Source organism: Acomys russatus, chromosome 20 (assembly GCF_903995435.1).
Source record: "Acomys russatus chromosome 20, mAcoRus1.1, whole genome shotgun sequence".
NCBI classification, from domain to species: domain Eukaryota; kingdom Metazoa; phylum Chordata; class Mammalia; order Rodentia; family Muridae; genus Acomys; species Acomys russatus.
The window spans coordinates 40367345-40394712 of NC_067156.1; the positions used below are offsets into that span (position 1 = coordinate 40367345).

Below are 27368 nucleotides of genomic sequence, written 5' to 3' on the forward strand. Positions count from 1 at the left end.
CAGGACCATAGGTACCTTACTAGCATCTACACACACACACAGACACACACGTACACACATACATGCATGCACACACACAGGCATGCACACGTACACACATATACACATGCACGCACTCACACACACATGCATGCAAGCACACATGCACACAGGCACGCACACAAATGCACACATACACACATACACACACATGAAGGTAGAAGGGGATAGTTGGGAAGAGGCAGAGGATTAGTGGAAGTGGGAGGGTGACATGATTAAAATATGTTATAGACATGTATGACAATATCATAAAGCTCATTATTATGGCTAATTAATATATGCTTATAAAACACTTAGAATGAAAGGCAGTGTCTCTCCCTCCCTGTCAACCTTGAGCGCTATGAGCCCCTCCCCACTCTAAGGCAGGGTCTCGTACAAATAGCTGTGCACCTGGGTAATCCCTGCTGCTGGGAGTTGGTGTGTACAGTCACATCATGCCTGGAAGTCAGTGTTCCACACCACTTCCCCAGCCTTTCCTCTGGCTCGTGCATTCTTCCCACCTCTTCTACTCTCTGAGCCTTGGGCAGGGTGATGTGGATGAGCTATCTCCTGCTATCAGCATGTAGGCCAGTTATCAGTCTTTGCAGTTACCTCTGACTTTTGCAAAAGGCAACTTAATGACCAAAGCTTATAGGAGCACCTAATGTATAGTGACAAATGTAGTTATTTTCCGGCAGTTTGAGAGACACATCATGTCCGCTTAACAAAACGATAGCAGTGACTTTAGGGACTTCCCTAGGCACTATGAATTCCCGTCACTGGCTTTTGACTAGATTTGCAATATTAGTCATGAATTCTTCTCTGTGAGCAGGCCTCAAATCCAGTCAGAAGGCAGTTGGTTACTCATATAACAGACTTGCCACTTTTTTTTTCTTTTTTCTTCTTTTTTCCATTTGTGGGTATTGTAGCTAATTGAGCTTAGAGCTAAACGATGAATAGAGATAGGATGCCTAATGTTTATCTTCATAGTGCTGATAAAGTCTTGAATTATATATATAGATATATGTTTGGAGACAAGCTCTCACTATGTAGCCCTGGCTGGGCTTGGAATTCTCTAGATAGACCAGACTGGCCTCAAACAGATGAAAATACACACACACACACACACACACACACACACACACACACACGAAATCTTGAACACATAAAATAAATTTTTATTTTTTTAATGAATTAGAATTATTTGTATTTATGGGATGTTTTCATTCGTGTATCCTTTTTGGAACATATATTATCATCTATACTGTTAATAATGCAGCGGGGCTTCTTGCAGCCGTCTAATTGTAGCTTTGTACCCGTTGAGCAGCCTGTTCTATCCTTCCCTCCCCATCACTTTCCCCTGGGCTTCAGGAACCATCATCTGCTCTCAACTTCTACAGGATCAAAATATCAAGCACTTATTTTAGAGATGAGTCTCATGTCGTCATAGAGTACACAGCTGAGAAGCGCTTTGTTCAGATGTTCCTGCCTCCATTCCTCTTGTGCTGGGATTGATGGGAAAGGCCCCATTTACAGGTTATGTGTGTGATGATCATGGAACCCAGGGTTCCTTGCGTGCAGGCAGTTTACCAGCTGAGCTACAACCCCAGCCTGTGATTAAGTCCTTTAGGTTCTATATGGGGCATATCACATGGTACTGTATTAGCCTCCTGCCTTATTTCTCTTGGCGTAATGGTCTCCAGCTCTGTTTATGTTGTTGCAATGGCAGGAGGAGATTTTATGGTGGAATTGTATTCCCTTGATGCATGTGAACTACATTTTATCTGTTCATCAATTGGTAAACACTCAGGTTGATTTTATAACACAGTTTTAAACACTACAAGCCAGGGGAGCTTGAAAATGATGCATTGTTGAAGTAAAAGCAGCCACCCAATGGAATACCTAGAAAATATGTTGATTACTGTACATTCATTAACTAAGTGCCCTCTCTACAAATAATACAGCCTCCAACTCTTAGGATTTAAAACTCGTTTGTAGTTACAGTCTCCTTTTATATTGTATGCATTTTTATCAGTAACTTATGGGGTCATTGGATAATTTAATTATTTAGTCTCTTGTCAGTGTACTCTTTAAAATTAATTCTGTGGGCTGGGCATGGTGGTGCATACCTTTAGTCTAAGCACTCAGGAGGGAGACAGTAAGGAATCTCTGTGATTTCCAGGTTAGTCAGGTGAAACTCTGCAAAAACAAAAACCCCAAAACAGCAATGTTTTCATCTCTCGCCCTCTCTCTCTCTCTCTCTCTCTCTCTCTCTCTCTCTCTCTCTCTCACGCACACACACACACACACACACACACACACACACACACACACACACACACACACACACCCTGGGACTAGAGAGATGGCTCTGAGGGACCTGATACATTTTTCTGACTTCCACGGGTACCACATACACACATAGTACATATGCACACATGCAGGCAAATACTTTCAGACATATAATTAACATAAATAAACCTTGTAAATTATGTCTGACCAATAGAGTAAACCAACTCAGAAAGCAAAATGGTTTTCATTGATAATAAATTCAGAATTAAATTTTCTTTTGACTTTCAGTTAAATTCCATGAATTTTAACTTAAAAATAAAAAAGCCACATAATCATGCTCCTTGGTGGAAGAAAGATGGCCAGGCACTCAAGTCATGTTCAGAAGGGCATCTGTTCATGAACAGGCACATTCAGTCATGTATAGGAAAGCCTGATATGGGTGTGCAAGTGAGCGTGTAAGAGTCGTTCTTAAGGCCCCAGGGTTCTCAGTGAATGTGCCTGTCAAATGGGCTGAAGGTAGACAGATTCCTTAGACTGGGAGATTTGTTTGAAGATGTTCTGCTCCGGCTATTTCTGTTGGTTTGTTGAATGGTGATAGGGCCTGAGTCTTGAGAAAGGCATGTGGGATAGTTATTCCTGACTGTTGGGTACGTTGTGCCGGTGTACAGGGAGAGGTCCCACCACCTGGCAGAAGACTGTGTGATTCTATGTCTTTCCTGTGCTGATCAGGGTGGCCTGCCCCTGCCACTCACTCACGAGCCAGAACTTACAGATGCTTCTGTGAACTACACCCAAAAGCTGTCAGGATGAAGCGTCGGGACTTGACCATGTGACTGGAGGTTTGCCTGACTTAGTACCAGTTTAAGGGCCTTTTCATGTGTGTACTCGGCTGTCCCTCCTATCTATAAGGTCACATATATGCTTTTCATTTGTAGAAATATTGCTTAAAAACTCAAGTGTATGTTAATTTCACCCAACAAATCACCGCCTTCCCTGGTGAAGCCACTCAGGTCTCCCAGGTAAATTATAGTTCAATGAATCCTGGCTGACTGGATTAATCATTCAACCACAGGTCAATATCTACTCTCTGGTAAGGTGCTCATTAGGCACGGAGGATAGAATTAGACTAACACCTAAGAGTTGGGCAACACGTGTATATAAGAACATACAAGTCTAAAACTGCCAGCCTGAGGTTGGGTTCCGTTCCCAGCAGTCACATCAGCCAGCTCACACCTGCCTGTAACTCCAGTTCCAGGATTCCATGCCCTCTGGCCTCCCTGGCCACTTGTGGTACCTTTAAATCTGCAGCCCTGAGGAAGAATACTTGCCCCCCCCCACCCCAGGTAACTTAGCCCGTTTTTGGGGGGTGTGGGAGTTTGTGCCTGAGAAGCAGGTCCATACTGCTGAGGGCAGGTCTACACGCAGTGCTGGAAGCTGGGCTTGAACAAATATTGTCAGATGTAAGTATGTACACACAAATAAATGTTTGAAAAATGAAACCGTGAACCGTAGCGCCTTGGAGTAAACACAAAGAGCTCGTGTGAGTGTAGCCTGTGTGTGTGTGTGTGTGTGTGTGTGTGTGTGTGTGTGTGTGTGTAGTGTTCCTCTGCAGTCTTAGTGTGATCATATAACATACCTGAACAGACATGAAGTCTTGATAGTTGTGGGAAGATAAAAACAGCGAGCCTAGACTGTCTGGAGACAGCCACGATACCTGGTCACTCTCAATGCTTATCACCATGCACTTGGCCCAGTCAGGGTCCTACCAGTCCGCCCTCTTCTTGCCTATGTTACAAAGAGTGTACTCAATGTGTACTTACTAAATGCGAGTCCAGATAGGGTGAGGGCTGCACCATGAGTCTGACTCCGGTCAGTTTGTCTTTCTATCTGGAAGAACAAGAGCACAAAGCCCAAGTATTTGGAAGCACTGAGTTTGGAAAGGTACTAATAACCCTGGTCTGGTAATTAAAGAGGAAAATGCTATCCTAGTTATCTCAGAATACAAAGACTGAAGCAAATGACACCAGTATGGTAGGATTTGTGAAAACCTAAAATTTGCAGTATTTCTTGAACAGTTTACTATGTTTGAAGTAAATATACTGAATACTTTTCTGCATCTTTCTTTGTTATCTGTGCTGGTGTCATAAGCAAGAGGTCAGAGGCCACATCTAGTGTCCCTTACTCAGATCTACTTAAATGACCCCCACGGTCCTACCAGGCTGGCATGGCCTTCAGGACTGGGAGGCCCTGTTCATTCAGCTAGCCCCACTCCTTGCCTGATGCATTTGAGTGCTTTGCCTGGAGCTGAGAATGAATGGGGGGGGGGGGGGACGCGGCTTTCAGCCGAGGGGCGTGGCTACACACAGTGCTGTAGATGTAAGTGTGATTTTTGCTTGAAGCAAAGGAACAAAATTTGATCTTTACTAACAAAGAGGGCTACCGGAGTGAGTCCAAATTTCTTCCGCCTCTCTGTCCTGTTGTTCTGGGTTTTTTGTTAGTTTGTTTTTAAATGAGCTCTCTATAAGGAAACAGGAAAAAATTAATAATAAAGGCTTAACTTAGCCAATGTTTTCTTAGTGCCAGATACGGTGCCCGGCACTTTACACCCATAATGTCATTTATTTCTTGAGTGGCTCCCTGCGATTCACATACTGCAAATTTATTCTTTACAGATGAGAGGAAGGAGAGGCAGGTGGGGTTAAGTGACCTGTAGAGTGGCAGGGAAAGCAGGACAGGATAGGAATGTCACATCTGCAGGAGCCAGCTCCCAGGCTTGCACAGGCCACCGTGCTCCGGAATGATTCGAGTGCTGCCACGCATTGCATGCCGTCAAGTCTCAGGGAGACAGTTACTCTCTTTGCATTTGTCTTCCAACTCCATGTCTTTTTCCCCCCACTCACCTAAAGTCTCCTGCACCTTTACTTGACATTACTAATCTCTCTTAACAAGGAAGAGAGTCAGCTTCAGCCCAGAGCCTTCAGCAAGGAGCACCCTCCTAAAAATGGCCGTCTTCCCTTACCTGCGCCTTCTGTTTCAGGCAAGTGATACTGGCTTTCTTTATCTGGTTACACCATAAAGTTGCCTTTAGATCATATTGGAGCAAAGAGTCTATCCAAAGGAGAATCTTAAGTTTAGGTATGATGCACATGTGACCAAATTGTGAAGGTGGTATGAGGATCCGCAATATGGGGACCCTTCTCAAGGGAGCCATTCAGGAGCATAGCTCTCAGGGGAGAGAGGTCCTGTTCCTTCCCTCAGGAGCCTGAGGGCCAGCAAGCCAGTCTCACGGTCTCATTTGCATCTTCTTTCTTCCCTTTGAGCAGTCTGCTGTGTGACTAACAGTGCCTGATTCATAACTTCACAGCCCCAAAGCTGCACTGGCAGTGGAAATGGGAGGTGTTTGACGCTATTATCTTTAATGCCAAAAGGAACAATCTGTAGGCAGAGGGACTCAGTCTGGTGTCTTGGTGCTCGAGAAACAATTAAGTTCAATTTATAAGTAGATTCCAAATGTATCCAACTTACTGGGGGGGGGGGGTTGTCTATTTTCCTGACAGTGCTACAAGGCCGGTGGGGGGGAGGAACCCTGAAACATTTAAACTTCTTTGCACAGTGGTATGAAAGTTTTTGGCTGGGCGGTTATAGCTCACTAAATGGTAAATCTATCTTTTTTTTTTTTTTTTTAAAGGACAGTGCAATTAGATTTTTACTGAGATTGAGACTTCATCGTCTCTTGGTGTATTTGTCAGGACAGAGTCACAGGTAGTCTGCAGGTGCTCACGAACACATCGAGACGGTAAGACATTGAAACCAGCACAAGTAGATTGCCCTCATCACCACATAGACAAAACAGTCAGGAGCTGGGCTCGGGGCCGTAAGCGCAAGTGGCATGATATAATGAAGTTGTATTCCATTAGGCTCCTGTGTGCGGGGGAGCAAATGTCATCACCTGAATGTGGCTGCATCTCTGTGATACAACCTCATCTGTTCCGTCAACTAGTTTTGCTCTGATCAATAAGCAGTTTTCTGTGGCCTTTCACTGCTGTCAGATGTCATTGAGTGATGTAAATGCACGTCAGAAACTAGAAACTTGACAGCTCACCCAGAGTGGGCAGAGACAGAAGAGGGAAATCGCTGCAACAGACACAGGTGACAGCTGACATCTCCTTGGGGTAACTGATTGGATACTGTAGCAGCAGGCATTTTTCCAGCATAAACACAAAGAAGATGGTCCTGATATGTGTAAAAGATGGAGCAGATGTTTTCCAAGTAATTTAAGAAAAAAAATTGTTCTTCTAAGTCGTAGCACAGTGATTATGTGATTTATATAAAACATTCCAAAAATAATTAGGTTTTGGCAAAAGGAAAATCAAGGCAAATGGAAATATATTTCTAGCATTTTTCTCTACCACTCACTTCTCAAATTGTGACTAGACGTATTTGCCAGTTACAAAAAGTTGTGACCTAAAAAACCATTTACTCTAACAGTGTTCATGTAATAACAGGAAGGAAAGGAAAGCATCCAGGCACAGGAAGGTGCCCAGGGCTGCAGCCTCATGAAAAAGCCCAAGGAGGAGCAGGCTCAGTGCTGAGTGCTCTGTGTAGGGGATAGACCCAAGGCTGACTGTTCAGATACACACAGAGCACAGTGGGAAGGCTGGTGGCCAGTGAGGATGTGGGGAATGGTCAGGGAAGAGTGCAGTGTGAGGGGCAGTTGCTTTCTGTCCATGTGAATTGCGAATGGTCCGCATTTAAAGATGGTAAATTTTAAAGTGCTTGAAAAGAAGTGTGGTATCACAAAAGGACTCATGCCAAGAGAATTCTGGGTATTGTCCTATTACCACAAGGGTATTCGGAACAGGGGCTATATAGGTCAGTGGTCAGAGTGCTTCCTAGCATGCAGGAAGCCCAGGGTTAGATTCCAGCACCACATAAAACCACGTATGCTGTCTTAATGCTTGGAATCCTAGAACTTGGGAGGTAGAGGCAGAAAGATAAGAAATCCACTGTCATCTTCTGCTACATAATAAATCTGAGGCTGAGGCCCACCTGGGTTACACGAGGCTCTGTCTCAAGCAAACAACAAACAGATGAAAATGCATCCAAGGTCCTCCTTGGTGATCTGTAAACACAAAAGCTCAAGCTCAGCATTAGGTAGGCCAAGTGCAGGGTAGTGGCCAGAGAACTGCCTGACCAAAATGGCCTGGGCACGTCATCTTCCAAGGAGGAAGGGAAGCGGTCACAGACTCTTCACAGAACAGGATAAGGACTGGGACAGGATCATCTCTGTCTAAAGATGGGAAGAGGCATCTGTGAAGGGGTAGCCATGGAGGAGGTAGCCACGCCGCTCTCCTCCCTTCCTCATGTCTGTAGAGAGAGCAGGAACAGTGACATAAAGAATGAGAGGAAGGGGGCAGAAATCAAGACAACGATGGACCCAGACAGGACAAGGACACCTTAAATTTAAATGATTGCAAGATTATCTCCTGATCAAGGCAAATTTTATCTTAAACTCTGGGAGGACAGAGACTCTTAGGAATGAGGAGGACGGACATGATGAGGAAAAATCCATGACGCTGCCGCTGTTCCTGGAATTCTGGCCAAGAGGAAGACTGAGGAGGAAGATGAAGCTGAGCCCAGGTTCTTCTCCAAAGCAGAGCCAGAGGCCACAGCAGCAGCAGGTGGACATGTGACAGTCGATGCTCAAAGAGAGGGAAAGAGGAAAGGGTTGGGAAGCTGTTGGAAGGCTCTCAGGAATGTCTGGAGTGCAGAGATAGGAGGGAGCAGTGGACATGAATAAGAGGAAATGGTGGTGGTGGCGGGAGGCTAGGAAGGGAAGGAAGAACAAGAGCAAGAGACTGCTCAGTGGCATCTGGGTGGCGCCTGGACAGTGCCCCTGAATGTGGTGTTGAGCAGGATACAGCTGAAGATACCTCCATTGACTACACCTACCTTTAAAACAAACAAACAAACAGATCACCAGGCTGCTGGAGAGATGGCTAGTGCTCTGCCAGAAGAGCAGAGTTTGGTTCCCAGCACCAGTGTCCAAGGATTCACAACTACCCAAAGCTCTAGCCTCTGGCTTTCACAGCCTCTGCATATGGCTTATGAAAAATGCATTCATTCTCCCTCCCTCCCTCCATCCCTCCCTCCTTCTCTCTCTCCCTCTCTTTCTTCATTACAAGGAGCCAATGCCTATGTAACATCAGGCAGTTCTCAGTGGGCTACAGAACCATGACATCTGGTACGGCTGAGACTAGCCATGGCAAGACAGCAGCCTTCCTCATTCTGCTACTTGTCTGGATCACCACACTTCCCAGAACTTACCTACCTGTGACATGGCTCAGTGGATTAAGGAAGAAAGCATCAAGTTTGGAGAGTTGCAAAGTATGTTCAGTGTGGCTGCATCTGCAGAGAAGACTAAGGCTTCGGCCTATACGTGAACACAAGGATGTCTGACTGATGTACACAAGAACACTACCTGGGGTTGAGCTGCTATACCTGTGGAGTTTGGCATCAGGCAGATAGGATGATTGATGTAAGCTTGAGCTAGAAGATCCTGGAATACGCACCTGTCAACAACCATACGCTGGACACGGATGAGCCTGAGAGCCTGAAGAAGATGTTGGTCAACTTTAACAAGTATCATCAAACAGTCATGTTCATGGCTACCATGCCCCTGGCTATGGGCACCTAGCCAGCATCTGCCTGCACTCACTTGCTGTATGCTGGCTCTGTAGGCAAGCCCCATGAACCTGTGCAACAAAAGGCATTATGTCAGAGTCAGAAATGAGGGGAAAGCTGCTGACAGTCTTGGTACATGGCTCTGATACGTCTACCATCATTTTTGTCAACTAGGAGGGTTGTGACATGTTGGCAAAGTCCCTAGAGAAGACGGAGCACTGTGCTTATACACTGTATGGTGGAAAAGGCCAGGGACAGCAGGAATTTGTTCACCCTCAAGGTTGGAGCCAAGGATATTTGGTTTGGCTGGTCACATTATATCCAAGATGTGTCTAAGGTTGTCAACTGTGTTATGGCCAAAACTATTGGCAGTTACATTCACTGCGTTGGCTGCATTGGCCACGTTGAATAAGCAAGGAAGAGTGGTGCAGCCATCACAAGAACTCAGCTGTCTTCTATTAACTGGAGCAACTATCCCAGAGGGCCCAGTGTCCTCTTGCCACCCAGAGCTGGTGAGCCACCCAGACGCCCAGCATAAGCCATGTACCTCACCTGGAAGCAGCCATTCTTGTTTGACAGGACACTTCCATTGGATTTAAGGGTGTACCTTGACACTGGTGCCAGTTCTTTAAGACCCTCATATCTCTTCTCTAGGTTCTCATTCTTGTGTTAGGGACCCTGGAAACAACCATACTCCCCAACCTTAGCCCTCCGAGGCTGAAGGCCTATGTGCAGGGCTACCTAGGGCCAGGAATATGCTGTAGGAGGCAGGGAGAACAAACTACTACAGGTTGGCTCAGGGCTGCCCCTTGCAGCTTGGTGATGGTCCTGGTTACCAAGTGGCTGTTTATCACTGGCCCCCTAGACAAAACAAGGCTGGTCACCTGATGGGACCTTGTAGAGCACAGAGATAGTTGTGTGACTGTGTGTTGCAGTGAAGTTGTCGCTGAAAGTTACCCAAGGTAGCTGGCACCATAAGGACTGTGGATCGTCCCTGATGCTTTGGTAATGGTTTCCCTCTTTGGAGTATAAAATAGATTAAAGGACTTTAGAATAGTGCACAGCTCTATTACTGGGATATGGGGATGGGGACTTGCTGTGCGCTCTAGGCATCCTGCCCCAGGGAATTGTTTTAAATATGCGGGCACGGTAAGCTGGCTGTGTCCATCTTTAAATCATGGCGTGAAATTTCCTTTTTCTGTTCTTTGAGAAGATAAATTTGTTTGTTCTGAGAATAAATGTGTGGCTATTAAAAAACAAGCAACAACAACAACAAAATCATTTAGGGTCTGCAAGACGGCCTCGGAGCCTGTGTCGCTGGGATCCACATGGTGAAAGGAGGGAACTCACATGCCTATAAATTTTCCTGTAACTCGTGTGTGTGTGTGTGTGTGTGTGTGTGTGTGTGTGTGTGTGTGTGTGTGTGAACGTGTGCACGCACACTGAATGCAGGAATAAAAAAACAAAAATTTTAAAATTGCATTCAGATATATTTGGTTAAGAGATATTTTATTTTTAAGATTCCTTATTTCTATTTATGTGTATTCATTGAGTGTGTGTGTGTGTGTGTATGTGAGAGAGAGAGAGAGAGAGAGAGAGAGAGAGAGAGAGAGAGAGAGAGAGAGAGATAGAGAGATGTGGAGGCCACAGGACAACCTCAGGAGTGATACCCACCTTATTCTTTGAGACAGCTTTTGTCTCTGGCCTGGAGCTTGCCGAGTAGGCTAAGCAATCCCCTGCCTCACAACTCTCTCTCTCTGTCTCCGGCTTCTAACCCACCCCCCCTTCACAAGTGTGTGCCGACATCATGAGACCATACTTCATTGGTTCTTTCCCACAAAGTATGTGGTTGGGTAACTCATTCAAGAATGTGTTTTGCACTTCGGAGTGCAGCACTGAGACCAGGTGGCATAGGTCCAAGGTAGAAAGACAGTTTATCCTAGATATAGTAAGCCACTATGTACTGTTAGGAGCAGGAGCTGTTAAAGAGAGAGGTTTGGGGAGTTAAGATCACTACAGGTCAATTCGCTTTGAGAATGAGAAAGCTACTTGAAATAATCTAATGAGAGAAAGTTACTTTTGAACTCTAGTCCCTCCCCCTCCAGGGGTTTTAGTTATATTCTTTGCTTTGTTCCCATGGTCTTGAGACCTTCCCCCACCCCCTCCATCCCCACCCCCTCCACCCCCACCCAAGTTAGTCACCTGGGCTTCTTCTCCTTGTGCAGCAGCCCTGGGGATGTCTAGTCTTTGGTTTTCACTGTTTCTTTTGAGGTTCTTTTCTTGTTGATTTCAGGGTCAATGATAAAAGATAAGGGAGAGGAGTTCAAAAATGAGAGTCTCCCCTTACTTATATGCAGCACATAGCTGGGTGTGTAAGGGGCAGACAGGTTTCAGAGAGGGAGCAAGTGACTGAGCAGAAGAAAGCTAAGTAATAAGTAAGTGTTGGGTGGAGGCTCCAAGGTGGGTGGCTCCTCTCCTGCTGTCACCTGGTTAAAGTGGCAGTGGGAGGGATCACCACTAACAGTCGCCTGTTTGGGTGTTGTCATTCTCACCCTACTTTCCCATAAAACTGGCTTAAAGAATCTTCTCTGTTCCCACATAGCTTCTAGGCACTCTCCACAGTGTACGCATGTGTGGGCCCCATATGCCCTGTGGTGCTGGGAATTGAACCTGGAGCATTGCATGTGCGAGGTCCTGCAGCTGGCCTCTGTCTCAGCCCTGATCCTCAAGTTCTGTGTCCATTATTGCTGGGTTCACTAACACCTCTGCCCTCACCAACTCACTTTAAACAGAGGCTCTTTGCTTATCCATAGCCTGTGGCGTGTCTGGAGGCTGATGGTTAGCCTCACCTAGTGGTGATGCAAGCCTAGCTGCTTGCATGGCGTGTTCCATCGTGCTGGGTTTTTGTTGTTGTGTTGTTTTGTTTTCTTTTGGTTCTCAGAAGATTTGTCGACAGGCCTTAATTCTGTTATTGGAATCCATACAACTTCACTTGCTAGCCTCATTGTCTATGAAAGAGAAGGCGTCTACTGACGTATGAATGACTCTCCTGCTCCTAAGATGCCCCTGAGAGCAGAAGAGTCCTGATCCTGCCAGGCTTCTGCCTCAGTCAGCAATGGCCTCCTTAGAATATGGCTTCCACTGCTGGGCTTGATAAACCTTCACAAGGTGAGTTGCTGGGACCCACTCTGTGGGCCTTTAACTTCGTCACAGAGTGAAAGGAGTGTGTGTGCTGTTTGTCTGCTGGTCCACTCCTCTTTCTCCTCATGGCTTCATATTTGGTTCTCAGATACTCAAGAAAGAACATTTGAAGGAAAGCCCACTGTGGTGTGGTTTCAGATTTGTGCATGTGTCTGCCAATCTTGATAAGAGTGATGTGTTCCTCATAGGCTTTTAGGTGTTGGGTGATGATTCTTCTAGATTAAATTAGCAGCAACTAGAAATCACAAAGCCACATTCCTCATGTAGCCAGTAAATAATTCTAAGACAGAACTGGTGCTAACTTACATTGTTAGTGCATTTGTTTGTTTATTTGTTGTGTGTGTTTGTTGACTTCTTTGTGTGGGTACGCATGCACTATGGCACATGTACAGAGGTCAGAGGACAGCTTTGTAAGAGTCACTTCTTAACATGGGTCCCGAGGATTGAACTCAGGTCGTCAGCATTTGTGGCAAGTGCTGCTACCCACTGAACCGTCTTGCCTGCCAGTAGGTTCTGTTTGGAGTGATGCTGACAAACCAAGAGGCAACAGTGAAAGCAGTAAAGGCTGTTGTCAGAGGACAGGAAAGGCGCTTGCACTCTGAAGAAGCTACATCTTTGGTCTCCAAGACAACCGTGCTATGCAGTTCAGGCTAGCCTCAAGCTTGGCATATTTGTGAACGGCTTTTCTCGTCAAACCCATAATACTCTTGCCTTGGCCTCCTCAGCATAGGAGCCAACAACACGCTGGTTTCTTCTGTGAGGTCAGTGGTCATGTTGGATTTAGGGCCCTGCCCTTCTCACCTTACTCAACCATAAGTAGTTTCCGCTTTAAAGGGCTGCTGTGTAAATAGAGCCACACTGAGGGTTAGAGACCCCTCATGTGGGTGGGAGGAGGGTACACAGTTCGATATGTAGGTGTTCTCAAAGAACGTGTATCCCAATCTGCTGGTCTATAAGAAATGCCCCCGCTAGGCTTGGGCACTGGGACATTTCCTTCCCAGTTGATGATGCTGTCTGGGAAGGGTTAGGGGGTGCGACCTTCCTGAAGGAATTCTGATGCTGGAGGCAGGCTTTTGGGTTATATTGACGCTTTCTGCTTCAGGACTGCAGCTGAGGTGTGATCTCTCAGCTTCCACCTTTAGCTCCCATACCTGCTGTAGGTCCTCCCTTCTGTAAGTTGCCATGGTGTCTTATCACAGTAACAGAAAAGTCACTAGATTGCACCTCTTCCGTGGAGACTTAATTATTCCTCAGGCTTTTAAAAGATTGACTTATGTTAGTGGGAGAGTATTGCTTTATATTATGTTCCGTCTATTCACTAAGGTGTAAGTCTCTTAAAGCCGTACATTAGAATGGCTCAGCCTGTGTCTAGTACAGAGCCTGGCACTGTATTTATTGGGAATTTAACAAATTGTTTATAGAGTTTGAGAGGTGGATGAGTACATGCTAAATGTGTAATTTAATTTTCTGACATGTTTGCAAACAGGAGGGAAAAGGAAACTCAGAAAAACTAGGTACTTACCAAAGTCATAGAGTCCTGAAGAAAGGCAGGGCCCGGCCCTTCCGGAATGTGGCTTCCTACTGTGTGTCACCCAGCACTGCCTGTGAGTGGAGCTGCAATGAGGTTAAGCCTCAGTGCTGTGGCAACTACGTCTCTCCATGTACAAACTCAAGGGTGTACATGTCTGATCTAGAGAAAAATTTATTTTATACTCAGTGCAATTACAACTTTTTGCCACTTATTAAGACTTCAGAGATACAAACCAGTAGCTCAGTAATTGCTTTCTTGAATCTGCCTTTAATAATTACATTTAGTAAGGCTGTATCGAAAATTAGAAAGGCAGAGACTAATGGAAAACTAGATTTTTCACTGAATTAGAAAGCAAGACAATCCATATATTGACAAGACTTCAAGTTGAAACAGATCAGGAAAACTGTTTTGGACTGTTTGCGCAGAGAGGCCGACGTGGGGCTGATGGGCAGCGGCACCCGCGCTTTATGGGAGCAGAGAAACTCTCAGAGATTTCATGTAAATCAGCACGTTTGGGGGGAGAGAGTCCAGCTCTGATTTTGAGAGAAGTCATTTGAATCTTTTAAAGACTGGAATTTCTCCTTGGTGCTAACAAAGAAGTAGAAAATAAAGAATTGTGTTAATGAAGTGGAAATATCTTTGAGTTGAAAGAAAAGGTGCACAGCTCATTTGGGGGTCGTATCTTACACCCAGAGAGGAGCCTGATCAGGAGAATGGCAGGTAGGGTCGGTAGGTTTGCTTCTGTGGTGTTGGGGGTAGTGTTTTTCATGACCAGAAAAATTAGACATTTGTGTTTGCTTGTATTTCAGGAAGCCTATTAGAGAGACATATGAGGACATGAACTCATCGAGGTTCTTTAGGTATCAGGAAAGTGACGTCACAGCCATAACTGAATAATTCAAAATCACTGCCATGTCATCCTCACCTGTCAGAGGCCAAGAGGCAGGTCAAGTAGCCTCTCACACACTGGACTCCCTCCCAGCTCGGACCCTGGCTCTGCAGGTCACTTGTTATATTGTTTGTGTGTACTGATTTAGAGTACTGTCGTCTCATGGTTTGTCCCCTCAAAAGCCACATAGTAGAACAGAGAAAACTTTTATTTCCTACCATCAACTGTATTTAAATTGGATGTACTGTCCCTGGGAGGCAGGCTGCTTACTTCTTGGGAAATGGTTTTTTTGTCCCCATGGGATGACACTGTGAGAAAAACCAGGCTCCGCAGAGCCATCCTGAGGAGCAGAGCTCTGGACATGTAAAGAACAAATCATGGCTGGAGGCTTCAGTTCCCTATTCTTCGAACCATTTTTGTCTAGAAAAAGACTTTGTCCAAAAGTTCCCTTAAACCCTATATTCACCATTCACAGAGAGATGCTGTCTCTGCATGTGCAGGTAGGTTAGGGGTGGGACTATGAGTGCCTCATGCACCAAGCTGAGGAGTGCGTCTTGCAGCACAGGCCCAGCCTGCTGCACGTGCATAGCGTCTGTGTTCTCCGTAGTTTTCTGCTTTAGATTTCCCGCGGGCTCCTGGGAATGCCTGAAATGGAGCTTTGCATGTTCGGTTTCTCTGGAGACTCTATGCAGCATGTTACTAAGAGTAAGCAGGCCATACAAAGAGCAAAAGCCCTCAGAATGATTATCTTTCTGCAAGTCAACACCTTTTCCCGGATCCATTGTTCTTTTTTAAAGCAGTCAGACAAATTAAGTGATTATGATATATCATGTAACCAGGAGAATCTCTTTGTTTGGTGTAAGAGAAATCAATACAAGAGGCACATGGAGCGGCCTTTCCCTCTCTTTCTTCAGCAGCTCCTTGTATGTGGGTTTAGAAATGCTGATTCTACACGAAGAATGACAGTGATTCATGCCGGGCCGAGCTCGTCAGGAACCTGACTCCCCTTCCAGGCCCTTTGCCGCTGGTATTGGCCATGTGGATCTGGAAGAAGTAATAATTGGTTTGATGAAGAACTTTAACTGCAATTTTTATAAATAAATTTAGTTCTGAAGTTGTGGGGTAGTGCAGGGTTTTTACTTGTCATTTTTAGTGGGTTAACTTAAACCCAACACAAAGCGGTGAGTTTTTTGTGTGCATTCTGTGATGCGTCCTCATGGGCTGGCCTTGCATCTTCAGTGTGGCCCCTTCTGACCGTTCTGTTGGAAATTGCCACTTGTCCCCCAGCACTGCTAGTTGCTTTTTCCTGGCTCTGGACTCACCCCTCATTTCAGGTAGCCACTTCGTAAAATTCAGTTGATAAATTACCTACTCTTTCATATTTGTTGTTTCGTGTCTCCTGTTCTAGCACAAATAGTTCTATGAAAACAGCATCCAGCCACTGTTATCCTTTAACATTTTATTTATTTATTATTTTGGGAGAGGCTCAGGATGACCTTGAGTTTTCTGAGTTATTGTTCTTTTGCTGTGAAGAGACACCATGACGGAGGCAACTTACAAAAGGAAGCACTGAATTTGGGGTGTGCTTACAGTTTCAAAGGGTTAGTGCATAGCTGTCCTGTCAGGGAGCTTGGCATCAGGCAAGCCAGAAGACAGGCAGGCAGGCAGGCAGGCATGGTACTGGAGCAGTAGCAGAGAGCTTAAGCATGGTGAGAGGGTAGGGAGCAGGTGAGAAAGAAAGATATTGGTCTTTTGAAACCTCAAAGGCAATCACTTCTCCAAAAAGGCCATACCTCCTAATCCTTCCTAAACAGTTCTACCAATGCGGAACCAAGCATTCAAATATAAGAGCCTATGGGGGGCCATTCTCTCTTAAAATACCACACTGTCCTTCTGCCTCAGCCTCCTAAGTGGGTGTTAGTGTAACAGACAGACACCACCACACCCAGCTTGGCCACTTTCCTAACAGTAGACTGCAGACTCCTTGGCTGGACTCTGGAGAAAGGGATATATAACTACCATTATTCTAGGGCAACAGTTAGTGAGTGAAGTGACTTGGTAAACATCTTCTCCTAAGAGAGTTGTGAAGGAAGCTGATCATTCTGTGATCTTTAAGAGCTCAGGTCTTTCTGTGAGAGGACATCATAAAGTCATCAACACACGCTTTGTAACACCTGTTCACAGCACAGCAAAGCTGATTTCTCCTCACCAGGAACCTGGGCGAGAGGGGCCTGGATGTTAGATGTGGCCTTCATGTGTTGGTGGGCACAGAGCTAACCCAAGACCTGCTCCCTGCCCATCTTTCAGAGCTGAGCACCAGAGCATAAGGCTACGAGAGTCTTTTTGCAGCTGTCTACAAGTAGCCGGTAAGCTCAGCCCAGAGAGCACACAGGAGAGTTTTGGCACTCACTACCCCAGTGCCCACAGAAAGGGGCTGTGAACAAAACAGATTCTCAGACATATGAGCTTATATTTCCCCAACTTGAGATGGAAGTATCCATCCGTGTGTGTGTGTGTGTGTGTGTGTGTAAAACTCAAAAGATTAAGGTTTTTAAAATAAGCTTTATTATTAGAAGGTTCAAATAAAGAACATCACCACCCAAATTAGCCAGACCCAAAGCCTATATATCTCGATAAAGTTCTGCACTCTTAGAATAGACATTCTGAAACTGTGAGGCCTCACAGTGGATTTTACACTTTCACTATGGAATGTATCTCTATGCACTTACCCACCACTGAAAATAAAAACTCATGACAGTAGGAAGTAAAAATAGAATTAGCTTTATATCCACTTTCATAACTCTTGTCTATCATCTGTATCTAGTCCTTCCTTAAAGTTTTGGTCTTTGGAATTCTAGTGGCTTTAGTGAGACACCCTGCTTTTCAGAAACAGACTGTGCCATCCAACTTTATGATAGGCAGAAAAATAAAAGCTTCAGATCACTTTAGACTTCTCTTAGATTTTGTATCCTAAAGGATCCTGGTGTGAGTTGAAAAGCAAGCGTGTGCTTGTCTGGGTACCAGTGCTTTCTGCACTTGGTCTCACTTGTCTATTCCGCCACCAGCCCTAAGACAGTAGATGTGTAACTGCAAAGAGATGACACATTCGGAGACACAGCAGGAGTGGCAGGTGTGGACTCCAAGTGTGTCTGGCACTGGGCTGCTTTTCATTCCTCGGTGTCATGAAGCTTTCTTCTGAGTGAGATTAAAGCTGACAGTTGCTTTGTTTTTGTTTTGTGTTGTGTTGTGTTTTGTGTCTGGGTTTGTTTTTATTAAAAAGCAACTGTCAGCCAGCCGAGCATGGTGGTGCACGCCTGTATTCCAGCACTCAGGGACACAGAGGCAGGCAGATCTCTGTGAGTTCGAGGCCAGCCTGGTCTACCAAGCAAGTCCAGGACAGCCAAGGCTACACAGAGAAACTTTATAGCACCTGTTACCAGCTCCCCCACTCGCCTGTTCTTTCTTGCGTATATGTAATAGATTCAGCCTGCCTTGGTGCCAGGTACTTTTTAAGGGATTGGCAGCATTGTGGCATTTTAACAGGTCGTTTTCTGATCTCAGGCCTGAGGGTCACCTGCTGAGCACCCAGAGATTTTATTTTACTCCCAGGGCATTGTAGGCCAACGTACAGTTTCTAAAACATTTATTACGGGTACTAAATCCTATTCTAAAATCCAGGGGTGTGACTTGAGTCACTGAAGTGACCAGGCATTTTGATTTTGAATGGGCCTTGACAGAGGTGAGTACACACCCATGATGTGCATGCTCTGGGGTCAGCTCCTCTGGTGGTAGAGACAGTGATGAAGAGATGTGGTCGATGAGTTTCTGTCACCTGGAGTCACCTTTCCCTTTCTCCAGTAACCTCCCTAAGAAAGGATTTTATCAGCCATTGTGTAAGTTCATGACATAAGTAGGCAACTTTATCAAGAAGTCGTATTAAATGCAAGACTGTGTGCTAAGTAGTTTATATGGATAATCTCACTTAATCCTCAATCTGGCATCATTTTAAGCTCCAGGTTAGACGTGAGGACACTGGGGCCTGTGAAGGTTAGAACTGCTTCAAACCAAGTGTGTTAGCAGAGGCTAGGAGAGAGCAATGAAAGGCGCGATTCAATCCCAGGCAGCTTGACACAAGAGCCACAGTTCTGAACTACCGCTGTCCTGAACTACACATCTCCATTGCAGAGTAATGGCAGTACTGTCACTTGTGCATTTTGGGGGCAAAACTGGTGTTCTCTCCTAGGCTGGCATTAAAACTGACTCTGTACACTGATGCTATGAGACGTTTTCTATTGAGTTTTAAACTACCTAGAGAGTAGATTTGGGGACACTGTCTATCCATTAATATTTTAATACTAGCATTTCATTGAGTCCTGGACTCTCTTTGTTTTCTGAAATAATATTGAAAAACCATATATTTTAAAAGATTTATTTATTTGTGTATATAAGCACTCTATTACATGTATGCCTGCATGACAGAAGAGAACATCAGATAGAAGAGGGCATCAGATTACATTATAGATGGTTGTGAGCCACCATGTGCTTGCTGGGAATTGAACTCCAGCCCAAAAAAACATATTTTATCCAGACAGTGATGAATAATGGAAGATCTGAAAAGGAGGTCAGCTGCCAGATGTGGGTGCTGGGAGCTGAACAAGGGTCCTTTGGAAGGTGAGCATGTACTCTTAACCACTGAGCTATTTCTCCAGGCAGTGACTTGTTTCTTAAAGGGAGTAAGAGATGTGTATTTAGTTCCAGTATTCTAGATGTGGATATCCAGTTTCACCAGCATCATTGCTCAAAGTGGCTTGTATCTTTCCCAGTAACCTTGGAGAGACTAGATGGCTGTAGTTGTGTGGGTTGATTTCTAAGGCCTCTATTCAATTCCATCAGTCTGTATATTTATATCTGTGGCAGTACCATGCTGTTCTTGTCACTATGGCTCTGTAGTATACTTTGAGATCAGGTATCACTGTTTTTGGCTATTATGGTCTTTTGTCATTTAAAATTTAGAATTGTTGTAGTAAAGAGTGCTATGGATTTCAATGGCGGTTATTTTGAATATACTGATTTTTGTAATATAATTATCTTCCCAGAGTTAGTTCTGCTGTTCAGTGAACTTAGGAGGTCTTTTCTTCACATAGTTCTTTTTTAAACTTCCTTTCTAGCCACCCCGTAGTCTTAGCTTTTAGACTAGAAATTGAATACTAAAATAGTAACGAAAGTAATTTGTAACATGTATACACTGCTTCTGTTATTACAGTGTAAAGTGTCTGGACATAGCTCAGTCAGTATCTGTGGATATGAATATATGAATAAATGAAATGAAAAAACGAGCGAACAAATAAGGAATGCACAATTGTATTAGGAACCAGTACTTGAAGCCTGGTATGATGTCACATAGCACCTCAGCACTTGGAAGGCTGTGGCAGGAGGATTATTTTTTTGAGGCCAGAATGGAACATGTCTCGAAAGTATTGAATGAATAATTGTCATGTATTGCTTTTATGCCAGTTTAAATGAAAAGGCAGAAGTTTTATTACCTATTTCAAGATAATAGGAATACTATGTGCTCTGATACAAATATATATTTTAGAGAAAATTAAAATAATTAGTAACCCTACCACTCAAGCAGCTTGTGGCCTAATCTGGGGGTTCTCTTTTTATTTGTATTATTGTCAACAAGATGATACAGGCAAATATTTTTGGGACGTTTTTAGTTGGTACTGGGTTACAGATTATTTTCTCAAAGTGTCACTATGGGTTTCTCTTGAAATTTTTTTCTGAACAAAATTTCTAAAACATTACAGCTTATTTGGCACATATAATCTGTCTTATCAGCCCATGTGAGTAGATTTTGTAATGCTGAGAATTAATTGAGATGGTGACTACACTTGACACGGTGTCCCCACGATTTAGATGATCTTATCTTAGGGGAATCATGGAAGACAGTGAGCCTTCTCCTGCAAGCTGCAAGGGAGGTGGAATTGAACTTGTTTGCAGTCACATCAGGAAGGGACTCAGTTTTGACTTAGGGGGTGAAAGCCCCCGAAGGAAGAGCCAGCCCTGCCCAGGTGGCACCCAGCAGTGTGGGGAGGACTCAGGGAGGGGTTAGCTGTGGTAGCAAGGTTCAGTGGGTAAGTTGCAGGTTCTGGAAGCTTTTGGAAGCAACTAAAATTTTTGTTCTTTTTATTCCTCTCAGAAGCAACAGATGATACAATCTATAGATAGTTTGTGAGAAGAAAGCTGGGTTCCTGGTTCTCTGTGTGACAAGCTCTTTCATCCACTAAGCTGGCTTCTGAGACAGGAGGTCTTCAGAAGCTCTTGGAAACTGTTTCCTCTTCCTTCTGGGGACTTTGTCTGCCTCTGCATAATTAGCAATAGCTTTTCCTTCTCTTGCAAAGCTTTCATCTCGCAAAGACTAAAACATGTATTCTCTAGCCTGCTCCATCAAGAATATTGTTTCATCATTCTTATTTCATTAGTGAAGAAGATAGGATGTCATGACTATTTACAGATCTGCCCGTTAGTAAGTAGTGGAGATAAAATATATTTATTTTCATTCTTTCAGAGTGGATTGGAAAGGAGAACGGGAAGGCCATGGACTCCTCTCTTCTGGAATGGCTCATTGTTTAACAAATATGATTTATTAGCACAGCTCCAGCGAGCACAGTCCTAGCAGTGTTCACATTGTATTGAGTATCTAAGCCAAAGTCATATAATATTGAAGCAAATGAAAAACTATGTAGGCAACAATGCGTATGACCTGATGGGTTTGAATGCGTTTTTTCCCTCACTGAATTGATTGATTGGTTTTGTGTCATACTGATGATGTGGCTTAAAATAAGAAGAAAAACGAAGACTTTCATAATCAAATAATCAGTCAAAAGGCAGCGGCTAAAACCACCACTAGGGTTTAGGACTGAAAACCTGAAGTTGTGAAAATGTCTATAATCCGGCAGTCCTACAAATATCAATAAGCTCAAGAAAATCTTTCCTTCTGTCTCTGTAGAAACACTTCAGACATTTGACCTAATTGGCATCATTATTATGATGTCTGAAAGCAAAATATGTGCAGGGGAAAAATAAGATGTGTCCAGGGCCCCAGAGAACCAGGATCGGAAACACCGCATCTCTTAGTAACTCACAGCCCTCTTCATGTCTTGCTGTCTCCCTTTTCACGTCTCCGCTGACCCCCAAGAACTCTGCAGGGTGAGCCCAGCTCATTGTGTCTGTGTGTTCCCTTCCCTTCCACCCTCAGCTTTCACCATGAATATGAGTTTAACTTTATAAAGCATTTTTAAAATGTAATGTTTTATTTATCAGTGTTTCTGTGTATGCACACCTGCACACACTCATGTCATTGGTTGTGTGTGCTGTGAGGGGGACCTCTTTGCAGTGGGCCCACTCCTCCCACTTTTATGTGGGGCTCATAGACCATGCCTCCAGGGCAACTGGCATGGATCTGGTGAGATGGAGCATGTTCAAACCCCAGAAATCTTAAACTTGAGATTTGAAATCTCATCCCAAGAATGGAAGGTTTGGGACAAAGCACTCTCCCTGTTTCTGTGCCTGCCTCAGAAGCACATGACATAACCCAGACGGTTACAGGTGGTCAATCAGGTCAGCTTGTCACCTGTTATCTTTCCCCATGTGAATAAAGTATTGCCAGCATCCTGCTCCCAGCCCAATGAGGCACATTCACCCTGGAAACTCCTCCCTACTGCCCAAGGGTCATAATAAGCTTGTGCACCTTGGAATAAGAGGCCTGCACATATAAGTTTACACACACACACACACACACACACACACACACACACACACACACACACACGAGCTGTTTCACCAATAAAGGCATGCATAAGCTGTTTCACAAAATATTGTCTAAGTGATTTACCCTAGGAGAAAGTCTCTCCACGCCCCGCCCCAAGCTGGACTGGAACCCTGCAGAGCCCACACCCTTCTTCATTCTTGTTTCAGTGCAGCAGCTAGGCTTCCCGAGAAAAGCAGAAGATGGAACCAGCACTTTACATGGGTGCTGGGGATCAAGCAGCTCCCCAAATTTGTGCCGCAAGCACCTTCACCTGTTGAACCATCTTGGTCAAAATCAAAATGGTTTTCTTTTCATTGTTTTTTGGTTTGTTTTTTTTTCTAGACACAGTTTCACTGTGTAGCCTTGGCTAGCCTGGAACTTGCTCTATAGACCAGGTTGGCCCTGAACTCAGAGATTCACCTGCCTCTGCCTCCTCAGTGCTGAGATTAAAGGAAGGCCAAAACATTTTTCTTTAAATCATAAGGTTTTAAAGAAAATTGTAGTTTCATCCAATTTTAAAGAAATTAGTGTATATGTGTGTGTTTATATTTATACTTGGTACTAGAGAGCCTCCATTTTCCTACATCTGGCAGCTCTTAGCAGTGTCTTTTGACTGCCAGTTATGTCAAGAAAGAAAAGGTGTACCCCAGTTCCCTTTCCTTCAGTTAAAAATTTTTATTGTGTATATGGATGTTTTATATGCAGATATGTTTGTGTACCAGGTGCCAGAAGAGGGAGCTAGGTTCCCTGGGACTGGAGGTATGGCCGTCATGGGTGCTGAGAATTGAACCTGGGTCCTCTGGAAGAGCAGCTAGTGCTCACACCCACTGAGCCATCTCTCCAGCCCTAAAAGTTTCCTCTTTCCTTCCTGTTCTTTCCCAGTGCATCTCATCTCTTCTGCTTGTTGTATCAGTGTGCTTTTTCAAAGGCTTGATCTATATCAGTTGAGATCATGTCTTTCCCTCCCCCCTCCCCTTTTAAAATTAAAAATAGTATTTTTTCTGTGCAGTATGTTCTGATGATGGTATTTTTCTTCTTCATGTCTTCCCAGATTCTCCCCTACCTCCCCACCTATTCAACTCCACACCTCTTTCCCCCCTCCCCAGTGTGTGTGTGTGTGTGTGTGTGTGTGTGTGTGTGTGTGTGTGTGTATACATTTTCGCTGTGCAGTCAAGATGTGGGCTTGGAACTGTAGGAGCCGGTTCACAACTGTGGAGTATGTGCTGCTCAGTGAGAACTATATCAAGTCAAGGTGGTACCAAATCCTGTTCTATTTGGCCTGTTTTATATTTGAGCCTTTATATTGTATATAGCTTTTGAGGGGGGAGATTTTAAGGCAGTTTCATTCTGTAGCCCAGGCTGTCCTCCTCAGTTCTGGGTCAGCCATCTGTTTTCTTGGACTATAAGCATGAGCTGTCGCACCTGGCATAAGTTTGAAGCCTACAGCCCTCTTCTTGACAGAGAATGGCAAATTCTTTGAGATCTTATGTATGAATTAATATTGATGATGATTCCTTTTTTTTTTTTTTTTTTTTTTTTTGGTTAAGGACTACTTAGTCTTCTGCCTTATTTGAATATGAATGCTTTTTAAGCTTCAAAATTCTCCCATTTTAGGAGGATTTTTACCTCCATTTTATTTTTAGATCTGGCCTCCTAATTTTGCCCCCCTCCCCATCACCTTCCTTGGTGGTTTTAAATCCGCATCTTGAGAAGAAGACTGAAAGTATACATGGTAAACTTGCACACCCCTGCATGCCTGAAAATAGCACCTCACCTCACACTTGGCAGATTTGGCGGGGGATAGAATTGGCTAAAGATCACCCACTATCAACACTGACTGACAGCGCTTGCTGATAGCATCTTCAGCCAGCACTTCTGTAGGCTCTGGGGGGTGGAGAGAGTCTAGTCATTCTGAGTTTTGTTTCTGCTTCCCGAAAGGTGTACTTGTCTGGTACCCTCCTCTTCTGCCCCAGTACGTACCGCGGCTAGTCTAAAAGCAGCTTGGGGAGGGAGGGCATATATAGTTTACCGGTTATAGTCCATTGTTAAGGAAGCCAAGCCAGGAACTTGAGGCAGAGACTGACCGACCTTGAAGAAGTGCTGCCTCCTGGCTGCCTTCAGGTTGGCATTCGGAGGCGTCCTTTCTTACACAGCCCAGGCCCACCTACCTAGGTTCGGCATCACTCAGAGTGGAGTGGTCCCTCTTGTATTGTTCAGCAATTAAGAAAATGCCTCCATAGACAAGGTCAAAGGCCATCTGGTGGAGTTCTTCTGTTCAGGGGTCCTCTTCCCAGCTGTGTCAAGTTGACAACACAAGCTGTGTGTGTATCAGCAATACTTTGTTGTTTTTGTAATTAAAAAAAAAAATTCTGGTGAATAGATGTGGCTGTCCTTGGCTTATCTTCCTTCCTGGGTCTGGCAAACTGCCTTAGTTTCTTTCCGCTTAGGGTGACAAAAGACCAGGACCAAAGCAACACAAAAGAAAGTATGTTTTTCCTGGGGTGACAGTTAGAGCCCATGGTGGGGGAGCAAAGGCATGGCAGCAGGAACAGCCCAGAGCTTGTATCTTGATCCACAAGCAAGAAACTGAGGGAGCACCCTGAAAATGCCGGGAGTCACCCCCAGTGCACACCTCCTGATCAGTCCCAAAGAGCCACCACCACGTGGGGACCAAGTGTTCCAGCACAGGAGCCTGTGGGGGCTGTTCTCACTCAGATCACACAAGCTCTCAGGAACCTCAGACTTTTTTTGTTTTTGGTTTTCTTCTTCCTTCCAGTGGTTTTTGGTTTGATCAGGAGTTCTTCCAATTTTACGTTGATTAGTTTGTCTTTCACGTAACCTTCCTAACCAAAGTTTGCTTTTTTTTTTTTTGTCTTGTTTGCTGTCATGATTTTTTTTTTCCTGAAAGAATTATAGTGCTGTGCCCATCAGCCTCCCAAACACATAAATACAATCAGGTATTGAATGCATGCAAATATAAACATTGTATTGTAGCAATACTTTAGGGTTTTTATTTAAAATTTATGAAACTTAGCCTTAAAAATTTGAGAAAAACTGCCTTTAAAAAAACCCCAAAACAGTACAATTAATTAATAGTATTTATTATTTTATTCACTTAGTATTTTAGAAAAGGAATTTTTTATTTAAAATTAAATAAGGAAAATGTATTTTTTTAACTTTAAATTCAGTTGTCATATATTTTTTTTCACTTAAAGCCTCTCCTAAAATTGTGTGCATTGTGCATTTATACAGGGTCTCTCTATGTTGTCCTGGAGCTGTCTGTGTAGACCAGGCTGTCCTTGAACTCACTGAGATCTTCCTGTTTTTCCTACCTCCATCTTGGAGACTTGGGGCTTTATAAGTGAGTCTGCCCAATGGGTCTCGGTGTAATACTGTAGCTAGGAGAAATTCTAGAGCTAAACTGTGGGTTGAAAGAGCAGTCAAATTGTGTGATCTCCCCATTTCCTGTCTTAACCTCAAAGTGGGACAATGGTACCTGTCATATGGGACTGCTGTGAGGATTGAGTTTTTACTGTAAGTAGAGTTGGGAGTAGGCTTGCCGTGATGGTCAGTTCAAATCTTTTAAAGTATAAATTACACATATGTGTATTAACCTTAATAATAATATATTTGCTTCATCTTTGTTCTTTTTCTGGGTAGTGTCTGTTTTCTCAGCTGCATTTCAGATTTTCTCTGTCCCACTGGCTTTAAACAATGATGCCTTTGTTTTGTTGTTCTATTTTTTTTTTCCTAAGGGTGTGTGTGTGTCTCCAGATTTGTACACTTCTTGTTGTTGTTGTTTGAGACAGGGTTTCTCTGTGTAGCTTTGGCTGCCCTGGACTGGCTTTGTAGACCAGGCTGGCCTCAAACTCACAGCGGTCCACCTGCCTCTGCCTCCCAAGTGCTGGGATTAAAGGCATGCACTACTCCCGCCTGGCTTGGTCTTTCCTCCTCCTCCTGTTGTTGTTTGAGACAGGGTTTCTCTGTGTAGCTTTGGTTGTACTGGACTCACTTTGTAGACCAGGCTGGCCTCAAACTCACAGCAATCCATCTGCCTCTTGGGAGCCTCTGCCTCCCAAGTGCTGGAACTACATGCATGCGCCACCTTACCCAGCTATATTTTCTATTTAGTTGGGATGGCGAACAGCGGCGATTTCTTTGACTACATTTCCTTACTTTCTAACCCTCATTGCTTGAGTCTCTCCTCTCCTCTGGAGACTTCAGTTTATAGGTACAGTTTTTCTGTTTAGTTTTTACTAGTTCACTGATACCATTTCTTTATTTTCTAGTTGTTTTCCCCTTTACGCTTCTTTCACGTTTGATAGATTCTCAACACCAACCTTTTCTTCCTCAGTGACTAGTCTGCTACGCATCATGTCCAGATGTTGTGATTTCATTAAGCGCTCCCTGCCCATAGTTCGGTTTTCTTTTATGGCTTCCCCATCTCCATTTAACACTTAGTGTTTCAGCCCAGATCTTAAAAGTAAGACGTTCCCTCCTAACAAGAGTATCAATGAACGCTTTTGTCCCCTAGTCTTGTGTCTTTTCTGAATCAGTATCTGTTATTGGTTTTTCTTCTCCTTATAAATTGCGTTTCCTGCTGCTTTTCAGTTGGTTACCAAACTGAATTTTATCTTGCTTGTAGGCTGCATATTTTTATATTTCTTACAAATACTAACTTTCAGGTACAGTTTTCCCTGCCTGTCCTTAGGAGACTTTCCCTACACACTGTCTAACATTCCTGTCAAGTCCCATGCTTGACTTCCCTGCTATGTCTAGCTGGACAACTGCCAGGCTCACTGAAACCCTTGCGAATGTGTTAAGTCAGTTACCAGCTGAAGGGCAGGTACTAGGCGAGGTGCCTACGACACAACTATTCTCTGAGTCCTAAGACATCTCTCACACTCGAGTATTTTTCACACCAGAACTTTTCCAGGACA

General features: G+C 44.2%; 1 protein-coding gene across 3 annotated transcripts in view; it reads left to right on the forward strand.

Annotated features, from left to right (window-relative positions):
• Window positions 1–27368, forward strand: part of Snx24 (sorting nexin 24) — a 136203-nt gene that overhangs the window by 44926 nt on the left and 63909 nt on the right. The window contains exon 1 of one of the 3 annotated variants that reach the window (XM_051163162.1): window positions 24087–24160. The exons of the other annotated variants lie outside the window; for them this stretch is intronic. Within the exon in view, the coding sequence (XP_051019119.1) occupies window positions 24158–24160 (3 nt within the window). The 5' untranslated portion in view covers window positions 24087–24157. Of the gene's footprint in view, window positions 1–24086; window positions 24161–27368 lie in introns of those variants that run through there. 3 annotated transcript variants of the gene reach the window in all.